The 18,580-nt window shown below is 47.5% G+C and overlaps 8 protein-coding genes across 8 annotated transcripts; 5 read left to right on the forward strand and 3 right to left on the reverse strand.

The window, feature by feature from the left end:
• Window positions 1-1,607: 1,607 nt before the first annotated feature.
• N7500_010820 (fungal specific transcription factor domain-containing protein) lies at window positions 1,608-3,758 on the forward strand (the record flags this gene model as incomplete). The annotated part of the gene is made up of 5 exons (XM_056681958.1): window positions 1,608-1,623; window positions 1,657-2,552; window positions 2,609-2,669; window positions 2,904-2,974; window positions 3,045-3,758. The coding sequence occupies 5 exons, from the start codon at window positions 1,608-1,610 to the stop codon at window positions 3,756-3,758; spliced, it is 1,758 nt and encodes a 585-aa protein (XP_056527367.1).
• Window positions 3,759-4,515: 757 nt separating this feature from the next.
• Window positions 4,516-6,138, reverse strand: N7500_010821 (amidohydrolase; the record flags this gene model as incomplete). Its single annotated transcript, XM_056681959.1, has 1 exon — window positions 4,516-6,138. The coding sequence occupies one exon, from the start codon at window positions 6,136-6,138 to the stop codon at window positions 4,516-4,518; it is 1,623 nt and encodes a 540-aa protein (XP_056527368.1).
• A 1,011-nt stretch (window positions 6,139-7,149) lies between these two features.
• N7500_010822 (major facilitator superfamily domain-containing protein) lies at window positions 7,150-9,050 on the forward strand (the record flags this gene model as incomplete). Its single annotated transcript, XM_056681960.1, has 5 exons — window positions 7,150-7,213; window positions 7,263-7,351; window positions 7,412-7,482; window positions 7,562-8,750; window positions 8,820-9,050. The coding sequence occupies 5 exons, from the start codon at window positions 7,150-7,152 to the stop codon at window positions 9,048-9,050; spliced, it is 1,644 nt and encodes a 547-aa protein (XP_056527369.1).
• An 809-nt stretch (window positions 9,051-9,859) lies between these two features.
• On the forward strand, window positions 9,860-11,005 carry N7500_010823 (DUF3431 domain-containing protein; the record flags this gene model as incomplete). Its single annotated transcript, XM_056681961.1, has 1 exon — window positions 9,860-11,005. The coding sequence occupies one exon, from the start codon at window positions 9,860-9,862 to the stop codon at window positions 11,003-11,005; it is 1,146 nt and encodes a 381-aa protein (XP_056527370.1).
• Window positions 11,006-11,208: 203 nt separating this feature from the next.
• N7500_010824 (putative sterol carrier protein) lies at window positions 11,209-12,654 on the reverse strand (the record flags this gene model as incomplete). Its single annotated transcript, XM_056681962.1, has 2 exons — window positions 11,209-12,091; window positions 12,161-12,654. 2 exons carry the CDS (start codon window positions 12,652-12,654, stop codon window positions 11,209-11,211), a joined length of 1,377 nt encoding a protein of 458 aa, XP_056527371.1.
• A 1,891-nt stretch (window positions 12,655-14,545) lies between these two features.
• N7500_010825 (putative mitochondrial carrier protein) lies at window positions 14,546-15,936 on the forward strand (the record flags this gene model as incomplete). Its single annotated transcript, XM_056681963.1, has 6 exons — window positions 14,546-14,728; window positions 14,833-14,867; window positions 14,929-15,002; window positions 15,056-15,274; window positions 15,332-15,669; window positions 15,730-15,936. The coding sequence occupies 6 exons, from the start codon at window positions 14,546-14,548 to the stop codon at window positions 15,934-15,936; spliced, it is 1,056 nt and encodes a 351-aa protein (XP_056527372.1).
• A 207-nt stretch (window positions 15,937-16,143) lies between these two features.
• N7500_010826 (SET domain-containing protein) lies at window positions 16,144-17,007 on the reverse strand (the record flags this gene model as incomplete). The annotated part of the gene is made up of 1 exon (XM_056681964.1): window positions 16,144-17,007. One exon carries the CDS (start codon window positions 17,005-17,007, stop codon window positions 16,144-16,146), a length of 864 nt encoding a protein of 287 aa, XP_056527373.1.
• A 1,059-nt stretch (window positions 17,008-18,066) lies between these two features.
• N7500_010827 (uncharacterized protein) lies at window positions 18,067-18,525 on the forward strand (the record flags this gene model as incomplete). The annotated part of the gene is made up of 2 exons (XM_056681965.1): window positions 18,067-18,135; window positions 18,163-18,525. 2 exons carry the CDS (start codon window positions 18,067-18,069, stop codon window positions 18,523-18,525), a joined length of 432 nt encoding a protein of 143 aa, XP_056527374.1.
• Between the last annotated feature and the right edge of the window lie 55 nt (window positions 18,526-18,580).

The following is an 18,580-nucleotide window of genomic DNA, read 5'->3' on the forward strand; positions in this document are numbered from 1 at the left end:
AATCGCGAGTGGGTAATAGCTATTAAGTGTACAAATGCTTCGGGGTGGGCGCTTCCTCTATATATGATTTTTAAAGGTAAAGTCTATATTGAATCTTGGTTCAATAGCCTTCTAAGTGACTGGAGATTTGAAGTTAGTCCTAACGGTTGGACTTCTGATGAAATTGGACTTCGTTGGCTTGAAAAGCTCTTTATTCCAATAACTTCTTCGCGTATAAAGGGGAGATATCGGCTCCTAGTACTCGATGGTCATAGAAGCCATTTAACCCCAAAATTCGACTAAATCTGTGAAAAAAATCAGATTATACCAATCTATATGCCTCCGCACTCCTCTTACCTTTTACAGCCTCTCGATATTGGCTGTTTTGCGGTTCTAAAACGTATATATAGTCGGCTGGTTGAATCAAAAATACGGGTTGGGATAAATCATATCGATAAACTTGACTTCCTCGAAGCGTACCCCCTTGCACGAATTGAAGCTTTTAAATCAGAGACTATCAGAAATAGCTTCGGAGCAGCCGGTTTAGTACTATTTATGCCCGACCGAGTGATTTCAAAGCTTGATATTCGGCTTCGAACCCCAACCCCCCCCTAGCCAGGGCAGTGATTCAAGCCGGAATTTTACCCCAAAAACACCCTTTACAGAGAAAGAATTACGTCGACAGGCTTCGTCAATCAAAGCTTTACTTCGTACAAGGTCTCGTAGCCCACCAAGTCCATCAGATCGTGTATTAAACCAGCTTGTAAAAGGCTTCCGCCTCACAATGCAAGGTGCTATCTTACTCGCCAAAGAAAACCAGGAATTACGCGCCGAAAATGAGAAGCAGAAACAAAAGCGTACTCGATCCCGAAGGCAGATACCTGCCGAAGGAGGCCTCTCGGTTCAAGAAGCTTCTCAATTGATTACTGGGATGGTGGAAGCAGTGGAAGCACCTATACCCCCGCCGCAAATGAGCGACTCGCCGGCTTTACAGCCACGTACACGGGCTCCACCAAGGTGTAGTGGGTGTGGAAAAATAGGGCATACAATTAATAGGTGTATAGGTAGATAGATGATTTTACTATATTTAATTTAATGGCGTTTTGGTGGTGTTATATGCATTTAAATTTAATATGTAGGTTTTGGGGTGGCCACTCGGTGGTAGTGGCCACTCGGTAGTGAATTACGTTAGCGCGCGTTACGTAACATAGTGTCGCCGGTAGCCGTTGAGCAATCACTGCCAATCAGCCCTTCTATGATACCCGCGATCTTACAGATGGGATTGGTCAGAATAGAATGCGGGGAAATTGGAGATAAGGGATAGGGTGAGTGATACCCGAAAGATAGTAGAATGACTTGACACTCTTTGCTTCAACACATATCGCGACTGATCTCTTCCGCAATGCCGCCTGACAACGGCTCAGCTTCGGCTATTTCGAGAACATCGGCCTCGACTTCTGCAAGGGCGCGAGCTTCGTGCTCGCGTTGTCACAAGAGAAAGAAGAGGTGTGACAGATCATTGCCGTCTTGCAAGAATTGTGTCTCGGCGCGGATAAGATGTAGTTTCGAAGAAGATGATCTCCAAACAGCTTCATACCCCATATTGTGAGTAACCACAAGATATTGAAATGCGCAGCTCTACGGGTGTTTTGAAGCAGGCTGCTTACGTGCTCACAGGTATGTTCAGGGCCTGGAAGAAAAGCTTCGCCGTCTGGGGAGAGCTGCGGATGCTAAAGAACGAAACACACCCCCAAGATACACAAGCCACGCTAATCGTCAACAACAATAACCTCTATGAGAACTTTGAGATACAAGAATCAGCAATGGTAGATCCACCATGCAGCCCTCAAGGCGTTTCCGGAGGCAATGTAGAAAATGCAGGCACCATTGCCGACAACGTCGAAGGTCCAGTACAAGGCCCTCTTGCGAGGCCATGGCCCGCACCAGACCAGACCTCAACATTTGGACAGCAATTGACAGCCCTCTCCCTGGAGGCTACTGCCGAGCGACACTTGGGTTCGACCACAGGACTCTCCTTCGCAAACTTGACACAGAAGATCCTACGTCGTTTGACACCCGACAAGGCGGATTTTGTATTCAATAACCCCCAAGAAACCAATACGGGAATCGACCTCGTAAATTTCAGCTCACCTTCAGACCCTTTCAACGACTCTTTCTTCCAGAACTTGAGTGAGTCCATCTCCACTCATCCGCTTCTATTTGGTGATCTCTTCTTTGCCGACTTGGCCGGGTCCGGCACAGCCCTTGATTCTCTGGCATGGCCAAGCGATGAGGCATATGTGCGCCGACTAGTCGATTTCTATTTTGCTCACTCCCATACCCTCTACCCAATATTGAAGCGGTCCGAGGTCATGGACACTCTTGAAAGAATCTGTCAAGATCCTCAAAGCCTGGCGACACAAGCACCCGTGCACGTCTTCAGAATCTGGATGGTCCTGGCGATCGGTTCCACTGCTTACTCTTCCGTTACCCTGACTGAGGAATCGGAATCAATGCTCTTTTATAACAACGCTATGCAGTATTCTGAGCAAGCGTTGGGCGGTGATGAAATGGTGAGAAGCCTGCCAACTGCTTCCTAATTATGATAGCACAGCTCACGAGATACTAGTCTGCCTTGGAGGCTATAATGCTTCAGGTCTCCTTTTCCTTTTTCAACCAACTTGGTCCTAGTAAGTAACAGACATTAGACTGGTATTTCAAGCACTGACGGAAGCAGACACCTGGTTTCTTGTTGGTACAGCTGCCCGCCTGGCCTTGGGCATGGGGCTCCATGCAGCCTCGTCATATCGTAAATTTCCTCTCGATGTGCAACAAAGACGCAAACGCATCTTTTTTCAATTTATATGATGGATCGGTAGGCTCTTATTATAAGCTCTCTCATACCTGATCTACTGGGCTAACAGCAATACGCAGTGTTGTTTCCATTACTTTGGGACGACCTTTCGCACTTCATGACGACGATATAGATGTAACAGTGAGTCAGGCTCTTGCAGGAATCGACAGTAGAATGCTCACTTGGAAGATGTGTGACTAAATGAGCACAGCCCTTTGAAAATGCCGATGAGGAGTTTATACACGCCGACCGTATAAGCCCCCAGAGCCCACTTCAGCCCTCTCTTATGGCTGTTCCGCTGCACATTTTATCACTGCGTAAGATTGCAGGCAAAATTTCGCGCAAGGTGTACAGAAACGCCAAAGATACAAATATGACTTCACAAGAACGTGAGGCAATCATAGCTTCATTACACCAAGAACTTCTCAATTGGCGCCGGAGCATGCCATTCCCGCTCCCCGACGTCAACGACAACGTACCACATCTCAACACAACCTGGTATGACTTCAACTACTATACCCATCTTGCCATGATATACAGACCATCCCCATTATGTCCCGTTTCGGATTTGAAGCGGATCAAAATGTTGGAGATGGCAGCGTCAATGTCACTCCGCCAAGCTTTCAGCATGCATCAACAACAACGATTTGCATACAACTGGTTGAATTTTCTCGCCCTTTTTACAGCTACCTTGTCGTTAATCTATGCAATAACGGCTCAACCTGATGATCTCAGTGCCGTCTTGAGAAACACGCGAGCTATCGCTGACCTGGACCTTTCAACGCAGCTTTTCGAGATCTTTGGGCTGAAGTTTTCTGAGGCGAAGAAGATTCAAGGCATGATCGCGGAGGTATCTCAGCGATATAAGGAGGTCCTCGCTGTAAAGGATATAGAGCCCAATATGACTTATCATGGTGAAATATGATGCCGACTGTTCACTTAAAGAGATGGTGGCGCCATGTGACTCTTGTCTCTTCATGCAATTTTACGAGGGAAGGCATTTGTTTGACTCAATTACATGGACAAAACGCTGGCCCTCTGGCCCTCTGGCCCTGCCTATTCATTACAGAGGGAATTATGCATCACGATGTGGATGTAAGAACACATGGGACTCCAGGGGAAATGAGATGGATCATGGCGGTCACTACGGAGCAGATATTCGGGTGTCAAATGGTGGCTCATATTTCTAGGCCAGTTGTTGGAATACCGGAAATAGACATTGCACAGAAAACGGGACCCTGAAGCTGAAAATTATCAAGTTCAAACTAGAGCGATGATGATTAACTTCGATTACTTAGTAACTATACACCAAGGGACTACCATATGGTGACTACTCTACGTTATATTCTAGCATGGGTACACCACAACTAACAGAATCAGACAGCATCTGACAGATTGTACTATCAAAACCTCCTCAGTTAGAACCCGTAGTCATCTAACTGATAAGGATCCAGCGGGAAATTTGTCTATATAGAACTTGGAAGAGCAAGGTATAATAGACATGATATTTCCTGTCGGATTATCGGGTCTCTTGCTGCCCAGTATGGGTAGGACCTGTCGGAACATGCTGAGTAGTGCTTCTCAACTGAAGTATCTGACTGGGTATGAATTGAAATAGGGAGATTACGTGTGTCTCAGATTGAGAATGTATCTTGCATCTCCGGTCTGCGCCATGACGTGGCTCAAGTCTCAAAGACTTTCTTTCCATTAGCCCAGCTCTGATGAATGGTCGCTTTGAGCAACGTCTCCGGGGTCCATTCGGTATCTAACACAACAAAGTCCGCCCTATGGTTCGGCGCAATACTTCCTACCCACCCCTCAGCAAAACGTGAGTAAGCTGCTCCTGAGGTCGCTGCAGTAAGTGCCTGGAGCAGGGTAAGCCCATTGCGAGGGTTGATGATCTGGTCGGACTCTGGCTCGATCGCCGATTTTCGGACCGTAGCATTGTACAAGTTGGGAAAGGGTAGATGTCTTGCTGTCGGTGAGTCGGTCCCAATGGCAACGCAGGCGTTTCCATCAATGTACTCTCGATATGGAAATGCTCGCTCCCATAGATGAGGCTTCAAAATCTTGGGATATGCTTTAGTGAGAGCCGGATCGGAGTGAACGGGCTGGATGGACGCGGTGATTCCTAGCTGGCCCAGTCGCTTTGCATCCTCCACCGATGCTAGCTCGAGATGCTCAATCCTATGTCGACCATACGGGCTATTGGCGGCGGCAATGCTATCGATAGCTTGTGTGATGGCAACATCACCAACTGCATGGATTGCAACTTGCAGACCCGCATCGACAGCTCTTTTCACCACTTTGTTCATAGCCTCCGCCGGCCAAATCGGATTGACAGCAACATTGCCCTCATTTTGGCTGTATGGATGACTCAAAGCTGCTGTACAGCCATCCACGACACCATCGGAAATCATCTTAATCCCAATCACACAGAACTCTGGTGTGACCGACGGATGGAATTCCCGATGTTTTGCAATGGCTTCTTCTATGTGCTCGGATAGCTCTGATGGATCCTCGGTGAATGGAATATACCAGTGGGCTGCCACATGGATTGGAACATCTTTTTTTAGTCGCAGCAACCTCAAGGCCTCCCAAGAATCAGTATCCATGGCCATGTCGATTAGTCCCGTATAGCCCGATTCAAGGTAGGTTGTCAAAGCATTCTCTAAAGCCATTACTCGTTCTTCCAATGTGCAGACACTCATCAGATGCGGCCAAACAATTCCGGTCTGCGCAGCCTCATCCAAGAGACCTGAAGGGTTTCCACTTTCATCCCGATAAATTGTGCCCCCCGCTGGATCGGTCATCGAACCAACCCCCAATTCATTCAATGCGGCGGTATTGCACCAAGTAGAATGGAGATCAAGAGCTTCGATGAAGATTGGACGAGAATCAATATGATTGATCATATCTGCAAGGGCTTTCCCGTTGGTCGAAGGCTGATGCCAGCCCCGGCAAAGAACTCGTGGCAACTCCGAGTTTGCTTTGGCGTAGTTGGTGATGGCGCTTTCAATAGCCTCAAAGCTTTTGCAATCACTTAAGTCAAGTTTCTGGAGAGCTAGTCCGAAAAGAAGAAAATGCGTGTGGCCATCGATGAACCCAGGCACAACCACACGATTCTGCAGGTCGATTACCTCCGCACCTTCTCGCTTTGCTGTCTGCATGACATCGTCACTCTCATATCCGACATGCGTTATGATTTCTCCAGAAACAATGAAGCCTTCCAGGAACTCAGTCTCATTTGATGCTTGGCTTGGGCTGAAAACTCTGCCGTTCTGAAAGACGATTGTACGTGCCATCGTGTGGTTTGGGCAGCTATGGGCTCGGGAATGAATTATCTTGAGACTATACCAAGCAGCATCAGTGAATTTATCCTCAAGTTTTTAATTTCTAATTGTTTTGACTGGTTAGTTCCCAGTGGAAGAAACTGACTACGCTTTCTTCTAAGCCCGATCAGGCTGTTGTCGGCAGGCCCGACACAGTAACGCCGGGAAATCGGAAATGATTATAAAACTCCCTTTGATAGGACCACGGTAGGATGAGGTCAGAGCACCTGTGGTCGTTTGATTCTAATAGGATGATGTGATACTCTCCGACTGTGCTTCGTTGGTATAGGTTGTGCGATAGTCAGTAAGTAGCTGCTCCACGTTCCCGTGGCCATATTGTACTCTAGACAATAATATATATTTACTCTGACACAATGGCGTTGGCTGAATTTCGAACTGTCAGCGCGGAGCTAATGCATACTCTGATGAAAAAGCACAACCATCTTCCTAAACGTGTGGGAGCAAGCCAGTATAGGATCGAAGGTTCTCAAACCAAACCACATCACCTAGCCTCAAGGACTCTCGTTTAAAATCAAGGGAACATCAGTCTACTCGGTCAGCTTGAAAGGCATATCACTTTCGACTATTGAGGGGGTTGACCACACACTTCCGCGTTTAGCAATCTATTCAAGTCTTGTACGGCCAGCCCGCAATCAGACTACAAAGAGGAATCGGACCACCCGAAGCTTTCTACCAAGCTAGTAATCTTCTGTTACCCCACAAATTACATACCTCAAAGTGCCTATCACATGTCTGCTGATCTGGTAGCTTTGTCGGCAATTAGGTCTTCCAGGCTGTTATCTGAGGCAGTCTTCGCGCATCCAGTCAGGGTCCAGCTTCATTCCTTATCAAACGTCGAAAAAACTTTAAGCGTAGCTTTAATAAAGAGACAATGTTATAATCTCATAGGAAGATCAGTGCCCGCTTTTTCAAAATTACTACTAACTCTACATTTGTCGACTGGCCTGATCATTTGCAGTCAATATGTCTCCTGATGATAGTCAGAACAGAGGACCAGGGGCGCCACCAGGAACTGTTCCGCTAGAGGGTAAATGTTGTCAAATCTTAATTATAAATTCAAACTTGGATACTGACAGCTGGGATTGTTAAACTAGATCTTCACAGGAATGCTTCGGGAGTGATAATCTTGCAACCTAAGCCAACAAGGAACCCAAATGATCCATTAGTGAGTGAATTGATGTGAATATATCCATGGATGCTCAATCGCAGCTCATGCGGCATATAGAATTGGAAGCTTTGGGAGAAGTATCTTAACTTTGGGCTTGTGTTGCTATATTCTTTGCTCGTATTTGCCTTGTAAGAGCCCTTTGCCATTCTGCATTGACCTGTCTCGGCCCTTGAAATAAGGAGAGTCACTGAATTCCTTGGATGATAGTATTGGAGCTTCTACCCCCACATGGGCACTAATGAACATTGAGCTGGGATTTAGCTATGAAATCCTGCAAGACAGCTACGCAGTTGGCTCAGCAGCATTGTGTATTGGAGCGTTGATATTTATTCCCACAGTGCTGAAATTCGGTCGGCGTCCAGTCTACGTGATGAGTACACTGGCACAGTTTGGGGTGGCAATTTGGTTTGCCAAAATCCAAACAGTAGCTGACTTGATGCTTGTGAATGCGTTTTCATGTCTTCTCGGAGCCCTAGCGGAAGTGATTGTCCAGATGACAGTGGCTGACATCTTCTTTGTGCATCAGAGAGGCATGATGAATACCATTTATATCTGGATTATGGTTATTGGGTCAGCACTAGGACCTCTGGCCGCAGGTTACGTTACAACTTCACAGGGTTGGCGGTGGGTATGGTGGTGGATGACAATTCTTTTTGGAATCAGCTTTGTGTTGTTTCTCTTTTTCTATGAGGAGACTAAATTCCTTGGCTGCATCGATGGAATGGCTCCAGTCAATCGTCTCCAACGAGAGGACCTTGCTAGGTCTCGAGACAATTTGAAGGAAGCAGCGTTTGAGAAGGCCCTCGATGCAGAAGTTGGTGAGAGGGTATTTGAATTAAACACACCAGACATCGACTTCTCTATATCCCGAAAGACTTACTTTCAGCGACTTTCTCTGTGGTCATCATCTCCAGGATCGCTCCAGTTTTTTCTCCGTCACATCTACCAACCCCTTATTGTGACTTTCACCTTTCCCGCAACACTCTACGTTGCAGTGCTATATGGAATGTTGACAGCCTTGTGGCAAGTTATGATAACCGTGGTGGCTTCAACTATGCCTGAACCACCCTATAACTTTACCGCATCGCAAGTCGGTCTTATGTCCTTGGCTCCCTTTATTGGGACAACAATCGGAAGCATGATTGTTGCACCTGTGAGTGATAGGCTGGTGGTAAGATTAGCGAAGAGAAATGGAGGAATATTCGAACCCGAAATGCGGCTCTGGATTTTGCTTGCGTTTTCCCCATTAGTTCCAGCTGGAACATTACTCTTTGGATACAGCCTCGGAAATACCCACCCGTGGCACTTTGTTGCCATTGGTTACGCACTTTATGGTCTTGCAATGGGACCTATCAGCAGTACTTCTTTGACTTATTTGACCGATGCCTATACCAATGTGAGTAACACTTAGTAATCGATATATCATGCCCAGGTGGATGGAGAACTAAGTATAAGTTTCTCTTAGATCGTGGCGGATTCCCTTGCTGGAGTGACCTTCCTTAGGAATCTTTTTGCAACAATTTTTGTTTTTGCAGTTACACCCTGGACAGCTGCGGTGGGCATCGAAAATGTGTTTCTTACAATAGGAATTCTCATGTCAATCATCCTAATCCCGGGCACGATGGCTTTTCTTTACTATGGGAAGCGGATCAGACACTGGACCACTGACCGGTATCACCGTTATTCGGATTTATAGCTCGAATCGCGATTAACACGAGCACGTTCAAACAAGTGGAGACAACTAGGTTCAGAAACTCCACGATATGAGGGCTTTTACCTTCTGATGGATCTACTACTCTGGTTGATGTTATCTTCTGCGATACGCAATGTGTTTGTGTTTCTGTCTTTCGTTTTGGCTTGCTTCGCGGGGGGTATCATATATATTTCACCCGACATCTTCATTAAAACTGCTCGAAGTAGACTGCATGTACATGAGAAGGGATCGCAAGAGACAGATACTACCAAAGAACACCCTATGGCCGAGTAAGCCTTACCATATAATGTGCGTATTACAATTCCCTAGGATTGGAATTCTTTATCTTGTAAATTTCGGGAAAGAAGTGAAATCATACTAAGTGTTACCATTCTCAACTTGAGACCACAGATTCTATCCTAACTTGTTATGACTGTAGATGAGCCCGTTCGAGGTCGCACCGCCATTTACTGCTATATACGCCTACTATGCCGCTAGAGGATCGAGCTATGTTCGTCTTAGTGATCGCCCTTGGATGAACCGGGCCTAAAGATGTATCCGCACTAAAAATTTTTGCAGAGACCAATAGCTTCTGACTCCAGTTTGACCCATATTGTGACTAAATTATAATGAACCACGTAAGTTCAGCTCCATACGTTAGTCACATCCAGGCTCCATCTGCAGATCCCGCAGATCCTGCAAATAGGGGGTTCACACCTAAGGCATCAGCATTCCCGCCATCTTCCGAAATATCTGAAATAGCAAAATGGAAAAGGAAAGGAGAAACACATATAATTTCATAAATATACAGAATGGGCCGAAAAGTACAAAGATCATTGATCCAACTAATTTTCTTTCTTTGCATTCTCTTTCTGATCTTATACCTAAATCGCCCGCAATCAACCAAAGACAAACTTTTTGCCTGGACAAAAATTCGCTACAAAACAACCTCATCCATCATCCCGGAAGCCCGCGGAATCTGCCCAGGCCTAGCAGAAACAACCAAGCCAGCCTTGATAGTCTCCCATGTCTCCACCGACGGTGACCCATCCTGGCTAGAACCCCTCCGCACACAGTACCATGTATGCATGTACCATGTGGACGCGCCAGCAGACAAAACATCCAAACTGCTTCAAGTTCCCGCAAATCGTGGACATGAAGCAATGGCCTATCTAACCTTCCTAATCGACAACTACGCGGACATACCATCCGCCGGCGCTGTTTTTGTGCATGGCAGCCGCTGGGCTTGGCACAACGACATCCCGGACTACGACAACGCTGCGCTCCTCCGCAACCTGAATGTCCGCGCCGCGCTGCAGCCAGCTGGGTATAGCAATCTACGCTGCGACTGGAGTGCCGGAACGTGTCCTTCTTCCGTGCCGCCGCAGGGCAGTCTTGAGACAAGGCTGTCAAGTGCTGTATCGCCGTGGAATCCACGCGCGGCATCGGATTTAGCACTGCCAAAGGCGCTTGGCCATATATTTGGCGGGGATGCCGACGCACGTGTCAATGAGATTCGCAGTGCCTTCCATCTCTATCTTGGTCGGAATGACGCCGTGCGCGCGCAGTGCTGTGCCCAGTTTGTTGTTTCCCGCGAGCGGGTCTGGCAGCATAGCCGGGATGAGTATATTGCGCTTCGGCAGTGGCTACTTGATGGGAGTGACGATGGGGTTGCACGGAATGTTCAGCGTGGCTCTAGGGCTGCACCTGGTGATGACCTTGTGGCTGGTCGAATCCTTTCGTACCTTTGGCATATTCTTTTCGCGAACTATGGGGATGATGGGGCCATTGATCTTGACCAGTTGAATCGCGATGCTTGTCCCAGTGCTTCCGAGTGTTATTGTCGATTGTATGGCAAGTGTGATTTGAAGTGCCGGGGTCCAGGGAGCTGTAAAGGGCAATATTCTATGCCTAAGAACTTCAAACTACCCGAGGATTGGGAAAAGACGCATTCATGATGCAAGCTTTTCTGTGCGATTGTGAAATTTGTTTGTAAATTGGATCTTGAACATTTTGGGCATATAGATTGGCATATACCGGGAACAGACTGGGGGTAGATTGGAGTGCATTTTAATAAATAAAGCGGATATCGTATTATGTTGATCTTGGTCGATGGGGTTATATACAGACTGGGAGGGCTAGATAATATTTTCCTGTCGCTTTAGAATCGGGCAAGAACCCGCTCTTCGGTATCGCCTAGGGCATACTTAGAGCTGTGATTCTTGCTCACGACGGACCTGGCCTGCTCGGCAGTGAAACCCTTGGCCTCCACAGCTGGGTTATAGCCTAGACCGTTGATCTTGCCAACAACGTCCGACGGCACAGCGGCGGCGACCTTACCATCAGTACGCTTGTATACGGTCACGACAACGGCACCACCCAGACCAAGGTTGTGCTGCAGTGCCGCGGAAGTACCGTCGATCAGACGGTTGTTCGCCCAGCCGCGCAGGTGCCAGACTAGCTCAGCACATTGAGCAATACCCGTAGCACCAAGTGGGTGACCCTTGGAGATGAGACCGCCAGATGGGTTGATGACCATTTTTCCGCCGTACGTGATGTCGCCACGGCGAACCATTTCATGGGCCTGACCGGGTTCGCACAGTTCCAGCGCATCGATAGTGATCATCTCATTGGCCGAGAAGCAATCGTGCAGCTCGCAGACCTTGATATCCTTGACATTAACGCCGGCTTCGGCCACGGCAGTGCGACATGCCTGACGCGACATGCCGAAACCCATCAGGTCAATGGAGCTCTTGCTGTACAGGGTGTCGGTATCAGTGGCAAGGCACTGGCCGGCAATGAGAATGGCATTTTCCTTCAGGTGGGGACGCGCATCGAGGAAGTCCTGCGAGACAATAACGGCGGCGGCACCACCATCCGAGGTCGGGCAGCACTGCAGCTTGGTCAGGGGCTCGTGAATCATGGGCGCCTTCATGATCTGCTCGAGGGTGTATTCAGTTTGGAATTGTGAGTAGGGGTTGCGCTTAGAGTGCTCGTGGTTAACGCGGGCGATTTCGGCGAAGTCCTCGTTCTTAGCACCATATCTGGGTCCCATATGTCAGCATGGTGTTCCCTCTTGTCATGGGTTGATATCACGTCGACAGGTCGCGTACTTTTCCTTGTATTCAACACCCGCATTTCCGAACATTTGTGCCGCACCGGGCGCATTGGTCACACCGCGCGTCTCGGCCATCATCGTTCCAAACAGCCCTGTTGGGTTCTCGCGATCGTTGTACATGGATTGCAAGCTACCGGGGTTCATCTTCTCAAAGCCGACAACCAGTACACAGTCGGCAGCACCGTGGGAAACCATAGTGCGGGCCATGGCGAGGCCAGTCGAACCAGTCGAACAGTTATTGTTGACGTTGTAAATGGGGATGCTCGTCTGACCAAATTGGTAGAAGACACGCTGGCCGCAGGTGCTGTCACCATATACATAGCATGCGACACCTTGGTCAACGTCGTCATAGTTGATCTGGGCGTCGAGCATGGCTTTGATGCCGGCCTCGTAACCTAGCTCATGGTAGTCGACCTTGCCGCGTGGCTTGATGAACTTGGTCATGCCTACGCCCAGGACATAGGCAGGTGTTCCTTGCTTCTTTCCCATGGTGTATATCTAAGATATTGACAGATTTGGATGTAAGTCTGCTACATGGTCGGCTAGAGAAAGGTGGCTTTATAGCAACCAGTCCCCGGACATGTGGGGAGCTCAATATGGAATTGCGGGGGAGAGACCGAGGTCCCGAGGAAGTGCGTCCGCGGCACTACACAATTTACTAACATAATATTGTGATGATTGAGATTTTTCGATGTTGATATAGAGATATAGAGTATGAGAATTTTCAAGAGGGAAAAAAAGTATGTGTCCCTTACTCCTGGAAATGGACATTGACTCTCACGTGAAAGTAGAGGACGTACAAGACAAAAGGTACGGAGTACTCCGTACTCCGTAACTACTTCCGTACTCCCGTGCTCCCACACAATCCACAAACAATACCCAATCTAGTTGAGCTGGGAACACAGTTGGAATAAAGTGTCAATCATGCAGATCACACAAGTTGATATGGGTTGACTTTTCTGTGGATATGGTGATATGAGCCATATTCGAGCCAACCTAACTTCTAACCTTCCCAAGAGAGACAATTGAATGTCGCAACCAATCTACGTGCCATATTACAATGATACCATTAAAAACAATCAAATGGCTTAGTGGCTCATTGTGGTAATGCGAGCTGGAGACCCCGTATCCGACCACTTAATCCTCCACATTCTGCACAAAGTCGGCAATAAGGACGTTGCATGATGAAACCAGGATTGTGGCTCAAGCTCAATGATCGGTCTCTCCGATATCAGAACAATGTGGTTTGATTTGAGCTTGGAATCTGGTTTGCAATTATTCCATGGGTTCGATAGATTCAATTGATTGGTGGCTTCTAATGAGCCCAATCCCTACGTGGGACCCAACCCCATCACGGAGTACTGTCCTTCATGACATAGAGATCACTATGATCCATCTAATCCGTTATGATCAGCTTCGTACTGTTGTAACGGATGCCAGTTTCTGCATGAAATAGAAAAAAGCATCAAACTGTGCATAGACCGCGACCGGCAGATGTGCTGCGCCAAGAACTGGGGATAGCATGATCAATTTCCTGGCATAAGAGGATGGAAACAAATTAGACCGTGAAAGCCATGATTATCTGATCCCATGGATGTCTTCTTAAAAGTAATCCGGGGGTAAGCACTAGGAGTTGTCAGTGTCTCCGCTGTTCACGACGACGTCACTCTATTTGGCCCTAAACCCCTTTGAGGATCCAACTCAAGCTCGGTCCACATGCCATTCTACCCTCTTCTCTCTTCCCTCTTTCTTCACATAGCATAAGCTCACCCTCTATCTGGATACTGTATGAATAACAGAAGTCTCTCTGTCAAGCCGAGCAGATTTCAATCGGTACTGTTCTGCTATTTGAAGCCCGAGGACGCAAATTGATACTAATGGCCTCCCCACAGCTCCCGATCAATATCGACAACCCATTGCCATAGACGAGACATATTAGAGAAGCATATTCCGACTGTCTGCAGCAGGGGAATTTGCTTTCTATCGCTTGACCCGCTCAATCCCGCACCGTACCTCCTACTTACCATCCGTTAACGCGGGGTTGCATCCATTGCCGTGGGCGTCATTGCTTTGGCCACCAATATTGAACTTATCCTCACACTCTGCAAAGACGAACCGAAACAAACCAATCTATACGAAGAGAGGCTCCTGGGGTACTTTCGAACGAACTGAAGATAAAACTGGGTTGGTCGGGCCCGTTTAATGGACAATTGTGGGACGCTGAACGGTCTGCTCGAGTTCTGAGAGACCGCTTTGCGTTCCATCGGGTTCCCCAGCCTGCACGTACAATAGTTCGAGCAGATCTAACGTTCTACCACGACTGGCCGGAGAGATATTGTCATACTTATTCCTTGCTGCCGCAAATGGAGAACGTTCAGGGATGACTAGAGACAACAGTTCTGAACATGCACCATTACCCTCGTCAACTGATCACACAACAACCGCCACCATGCCAAACCGCAAAGCTTGGAATATGGATGAGGCGACACGCAACAGACTCCTCAAAAAGTACAAAACCCAGGTGGCTTCGGGGGCCTCGACCGTTTGTGCGACGCTGGCGGTGGTGAGTTTTTGACCCTGTGGACTATTTTGAAATCCTAAAACTTTCCAGCTCTCTACATTTCAATGGATGTCAAAAATGCTCATTCTTTCTAACTCGTTCGGCAGACTCCTTTAGAGAACGTCAAGACCCGGATGCAGACGTAAGTACATGTCTTTTACGTGACCTTAGAGATTGGATTAGCATGCTAATCAATTTCCAAGGCACAACTTCAAGAACATATGGCAGTGTGTTCGCTATCTCTGGCACACCGAAGGTCCTCGAGGATATGTAGCTGGTAAGTCTGTATCCATAAATCGGTAGTTGAAGGATCGACTGACCGCCACATAGGCGCACTTCCACCCTTGGCTAGTGTTACGGTAGTCCGTGTTGTCAACTTTACCGTGTACAATGCCTTCAAGGACATGATCGCCGATAACGTCGAGCGCGTAACCGGCTCTAACCCTTTGGACCACTATAAAACTCCTGGAAGTACCCCCACCGTGACAGGTGTGCTCACTTTTACCGCTGCGGGTCTTGCCGCCGGTTTGGTCGCATCGCCCATCGCTTGTATGTTTATATTCATCATATGAAAGAGTGGAAAGCGAGGGACTGACGTTAAACCAGGCCCCTTTGAGCTGGCGAAGAATGTGGTCCAGACCTCAGTTCTGGTGTCGAACCGCGCGATGGCTGCCCCAGACGCAGTACGAGACCAATCCCTGCGCCACAAGCCCCGCTTGGGGACGATACAGGCTATCAAGCAGATATATCTGCGACATGGATTCTGGGGCCTTTACACCGGTTTCCGCCTGCATGCATTACGTGACACTGTAGGCTCGGGACTATACTTTAGTGTTTACGAGACTGTGAAGCAAGTAGCAGCCAAAGAGTTGGGTCAAGACAAAAATCCGTTTGGGGCACCTATGATCGCTGGCGCCATCTGTAGCACTGTGCCGTGGTTCTGCGTATGTGATCAGGCCGATACCCCGTATTATGACGAATATCCACTAACCTGAATCTCACAGACTTATCCCCTCGACACTCGCAAGACTCGTGCACAAAGTGTCTTGTTAGGGAAATCCAGCGAGATTGGTGAGGCTTCGCAGGCTGTCGCCAAATCAAGCATGTACAAAGGTCTGTCGATCATTCTTATCCGGACCGGAGTCAACAACATGATCCTGCTCAGCATCTTCGAATACATTAGGATGCGTATCGATGAGTTGCCGAACTAAACTACCAGTTGATATGGCCATGGCGATCATGATAGGATGAAACGGCGGTCCACCTTTTGAACATTTTCTTTGCCATTGTGCGTGAACATTGATCTCTTTTTTCGTATCTATTACCCACATACACATATGAATGAGCCCGAAGCTCATTTCCAGCAAATAATCATATGAAATGTTACAGCTCAAAGTGATAAGCGAGAAAGAAAAGCATTACAAAAATTGGCGCAATCGTCGTAGCGCTAGAGTAACTTCATAATCGGCAGCATCTTCTCGGCCATATAGCCCGAACCCCACTTGCAATCTCTGTAGCCAGGTCTTTTGTTCCATCGCTTGTAATGCAATTCGTCGATTGGTTTCTGACTTAAACAAGCGCACCGTCTTGACTAGGCTCGGTCTTAGCCTTGCTTCCCTGAAATCACTTAGTAATCCCTCCTCTTCAAGGAAAAAAAAGGACAGGAGTAAATAAACCAATCTCGATGACAGAGGTATGCTGAAGGTTTCTGCCATCATTTTTAGCTTAGGGTCGACAATAATCGAACGCGACATCTGTCTCTGCCCATCCAAGTCCGCGCCATGCGTGAGATATTGAAGCCCTCGAATCAATCGCCGACGAATATCGCTAACTTGTTGGAAAGGCGTGCCCGGAAGACACGCCACGCATTCGCATGCAAATCCTAGAGCCTGATGACGCTCATATCTAGTCTTGCAGTTGAAATCTGGATTGTAACAGAGATTGATCTCCTCGCCAACCTCTATGTCCTTGGTTGCAAAGCTTGACATGATTTCTCCGCTGATGTTTGGAATATTTGAGTTGGGTACACAAGAATGGTTGAAGCGCGAGTGAAGGAGGAAAAGACCGTGAGCTTCAGGCTCGCCGTGGTCTGAATTTGCGATGTTGAACGAGTTTTCCGCAAGAACGTCATTCATACTTGTAAACCGAGTTGACCCATTGTCGCGAAGTAGTAGGAACTGTGCTTTTTGGCTTGGTGGAATTCGTTGAAAGGCCATAGCAACATGATCATCTGTGATTTCTGTATGTGGCATCCGGATCACGAAGATTGGCTTTTCGCTCATAATGAGAGATCCTCGGACAATGCGTCGTGTTGCGAAAGCCCCCATCCTTTTCCTGGTGAAGGTCCTAACTTGAACGGTGCTTCACTAGGCACTTTCAGACGGCGATACGCTAACAAATGGTAAGTCGGATGCATTCTCAAGTTACTGGACATCGTAACGTACGATGCTCTGAGGACATGGCAGTTTGTGCGTGGTCGTCGGGAGTTATCACAACAAAACCAGTATTAGACCAAGTTGCAGTGCGAGATATAATAGAGAATAGCGGAGCAGTATAGATTCAATATATTGTGGGCGTCAAGACGATATCTCTCTTGAAGCGGGCGGGGTAAGTGGCTATTTATACGCCAGAGGAGGCCTGGCAGCCAAGGTGCATTTGTAGGGAGCAAATCCTTATATCTATAATGCCCAAAATAGCACAGCGAGGAGCCCATACGGGTATCGGCTAATAAGACTTGTATTCGAGCACCTGGATAATCTTGCAGCTCACATACTAGATTTACTGATTGGGCAGTAACGAACATAGACTGCACGGCCTCGAAAATTCGAACAGGCTCCCAGGAACATCCATGGATGACATGGCTATTGATTGGACCAGTTAGTGATTAAGACTCGGTTGACTGGCTGGCTAATATGATCTGAGCAATCTTGGAATTGCCCCCACCTAACTTATGTCATCAAAAGCTTTCTAACTAACTACGGAGTAATTGGGGTGCAGGGATCAACACCCCCTGTCTACCTAGGTAACTAACTAACTACCCAACTAACTACCCAACTTCCCAACCAGTCTTTCATTCTTAAAGAATGTCACTTCCCAAAGACTCGCGACGAGCCTTAGTGATCACTTCTTGCAAAAATCCGTTGCCTAGCAATATTGTTAGCCAATACGGCAAACGAATCATCAGAATCCCTGATCATCTAGTCGTTAAAAGCGGCCCAGATATGACAAGAGAAGAATTTAAAAATCAAAGGATAGCGTATGAACTTGTCGACAGCCGCATAGCTCGCATCCCATAGGTGTATGATTTCTTTACTGACGAGTAAGGCTGGGGTTATATTGTGATGGAATTTATAGAAGGAAAGGTTATCGATCCTTTGGACGACGTTAGCGCTATACAGAGGGTTGCTAGCGTGCTTCGCCATTTCGCAACTTTATAGTATAATATCCCTAGATCGCTGTACGGAGGCGCTTGTCGTGGCCTTCTATTCCCTGAAACAGAAGACCTGGTTTCCGACAGTCTTAGCCGGATTGAGGAGTGGTTTAATAGCCGGCTTTTCGCGTATAACCCGAATTTGGATTTACAGGGCTGTGACCTCGTCCTCTATCATCTGGGTATTACACCTCATAACATCATATGGCAGGAAGATGGCTCGTTATGCCTTATTGATTGGGCATCTGCGGGCTTCTATCTAAGATTGTTCGAATTCTGTATACAGTGGATATTCGACGGAAAAGATGGAAGCTTCAATTCTCTCCTCTTAGATTCCGTGGATTCTTTGTTAGATCATGGAATGGCGTAGAAAGAGGCTATCCTATATGCGTGGGGGAATATCCAAAAGTATCCATTGTAAGTAT

Source organism: Penicillium coprophilum (genome assembly GCF_028826855.1).
Source record: "Penicillium coprophilum strain IBT 35676 chromosome Unknown utg000007l_segment0_segment0, whole genome shotgun sequence".
Taxonomy (NCBI): Eukaryota; Fungi; Ascomycota; class Eurotiomycetes; order Eurotiales; family Aspergillaceae; genus Penicillium; species Penicillium coprophilum.